The 1,864-nt window shown below is 67.1% G+C and overlaps 1 protein-coding gene across 1 annotated transcript; it reads left to right on the top strand.

Moving 5' to 3' along the window:
• Window positions 1-192: 192 nt before the first annotated feature.
• Window positions 193-1,763, top strand: LOC110390552 (ryanodine receptor 1-like; the record flags this gene model as incomplete). The annotated part of the gene is given in 6 exon segments (XM_021381936.1): window positions 193-323; window positions 572-614; window positions 713-843; window positions 920-980; window positions 1,225-1,371; window positions 1,629-1,763. Coding segments are annotated over 6 exon segments (648 nt in total), but the record flags the coding sequence as incomplete, so codon positions are not given.
• Window positions 1,764-1,864: the final 101 nt, after the last annotated feature.

Genomic DNA, 1,864 nt, shown 5'->3' with positions numbered 1-1,864 from the left:
GTTTGGCCACGCCCCCTCCCAGCCCTGCCCGTGCACGGATCCATCGACCCCAAATCCCCATTGCCCCCCTGATACCGCGACCCCAATGACCTCGTGACCCCGCTGCCCCCATGCTCCCATTGACCCCGAATCCCTGCTGACCCCGTGACCCCCCGTGACCCTTCCGTGACCCCGTGACCCCGTTCCCCCCAGATCCCGCTGGTGATCTTTAAGCGGGAGAAGGAGGTGGCGCGGCGCCTGGAGTTCTCGGGGCTGTACATCACGGAGCAGCCGCCGGACGACGACGTGAAGGGGCAGTGGGACCGCCTGGTCCTGAACGCACAGTACGGGCTACTTATGGGGCTGGGGGGATGTGGGGTGTGGGGACCACCTGGTGGTGAATGCGCAGTGTGAGATTATGGGGTCCTTATAGGGCTGGGGGGGATAGGGGCTCCTATGGGGTCCTCATAGGGTGGGGGGGATATGGGGCAGTGGGACCACTCAGTGCTCAGGGTGCAGTATGGGGGATATGGGGTCCCTATGGGGCCAGGGGCATAGGGACCTCTCTCACCCCATTGTGTCCCCCTCCCAGGTCCTTCCCCAGCAATTACTGGGACAAGTTCGTCAAGAGGAAGGTGACGGAGGGGTCCTCCCCCAACCTCGCCCTGTCGGACCGTGGGGGTCCTGGCCCCAGAGCCCTCACCCCACGGCCCCCGTGTGTTCCCCCCTGAAGGTGCTGGAGAAATACGGGGACATCTACGGGCGCGAGCGCATCGCGGAGCTGCTGGGGATGGAGCTCTCCAGCCTCGAGATCGGGGCGCGCGGGGAGAGGAAGCCGCCCCCCGACAACTCCGTGCTCACCTGGTGGGTCCGCGGGGCCGTGGGGCGCGGCCCCACAGCGGCCGGGGGGACCCCAGCCCTCACCGTGTGCCCCCCGCAGGATCACCTCCATCGACATCCGCTATCAGATCTGGAAGTTTGGGGTCATCTTCACCGATAACGTGAGTGGGGGGCCCCAATGGGGCCGGGGGTGACCCCGAGTTAGGGGGCAGGACCCCAAATCTCCACCGACCCCCATGTCCCCGCTGTCCCCGTTATCTGCACGGGAGCTGGGGTCACCCACGGCACTGGGGGTGTGGGGCAGGGGGTGACCCCACACGGCCTCCTGCTGCCCCCATACCTCACCCCACCAGTGGGGCTGGGGGGGGGGGCCCCATGCAGGGGGTGACCCCGTTGTCCCCGCAGTCGTTCCTGTACCTGACGTGGTACATGGCCATGTCCCTGCTGGGCCACTACAACAACTTCTTCTTCGCCGCGCACCTCCTGGACATCGCCATGGGGGTGAAGACGCTGCGCACCATCCTGTCCTCCGTCACCCACAATGGGAAGCAGGTGGGTGTGGGGCGGGGCTGTGGGGCAGGGCTGGGGGTTGCCACGTGGGGTCCACCACACCAGCATGGGGTGGGGGGAGTGGTTGGGGCCTCACCCCATGGGTGACCCCCAACTCACGTTGGCGGTGATGATGGGAATGTGAGGATAGAGGGGGCGGTGGGATCACGGGGGGGGATGGGGTGAGAGCTGTGGGGCGGGGGCTGTGGGACCCCCCCCCGTGATGCTGTGGGTCCCCATAACGCGTCGCTGCCCCACAGCTGGCCATGACCGTGGGGCTGCTGGCCGTCGTCGTGTATCTCTACACCGTCGTGGCCTTTAACTTCTTCCGGAAGTTCTACAACAAGAGCGAGGATGAGGATGAGCCCGACATGAAATGCGACGACATGATGACGGTGTGCGGGGGGGGGAAGGGGCCGGTCCTACCGGGTGCCGCCCGCCGGGCCCGCCCCGCCGGTCACGTAGCTCTGCGGCATCGCAGCCCCATTTACCGCGG

The sequence above is a fragment of the Numida meleagris genome, unplaced genomic scaffold (assembly GCF_002078875.1).
Source record: "Numida meleagris isolate 19003 breed g44 Domestic line unplaced genomic scaffold, NumMel1.0 unplaced_Scaffold1299, whole genome shotgun sequence".
NCBI classification, from domain to species: domain Eukaryota; kingdom Metazoa; phylum Chordata; class Aves; order Galliformes; family Numididae; genus Numida; species Numida meleagris.
This window is presented reverse-complemented; position numbering and strand designations above follow the sequence as displayed.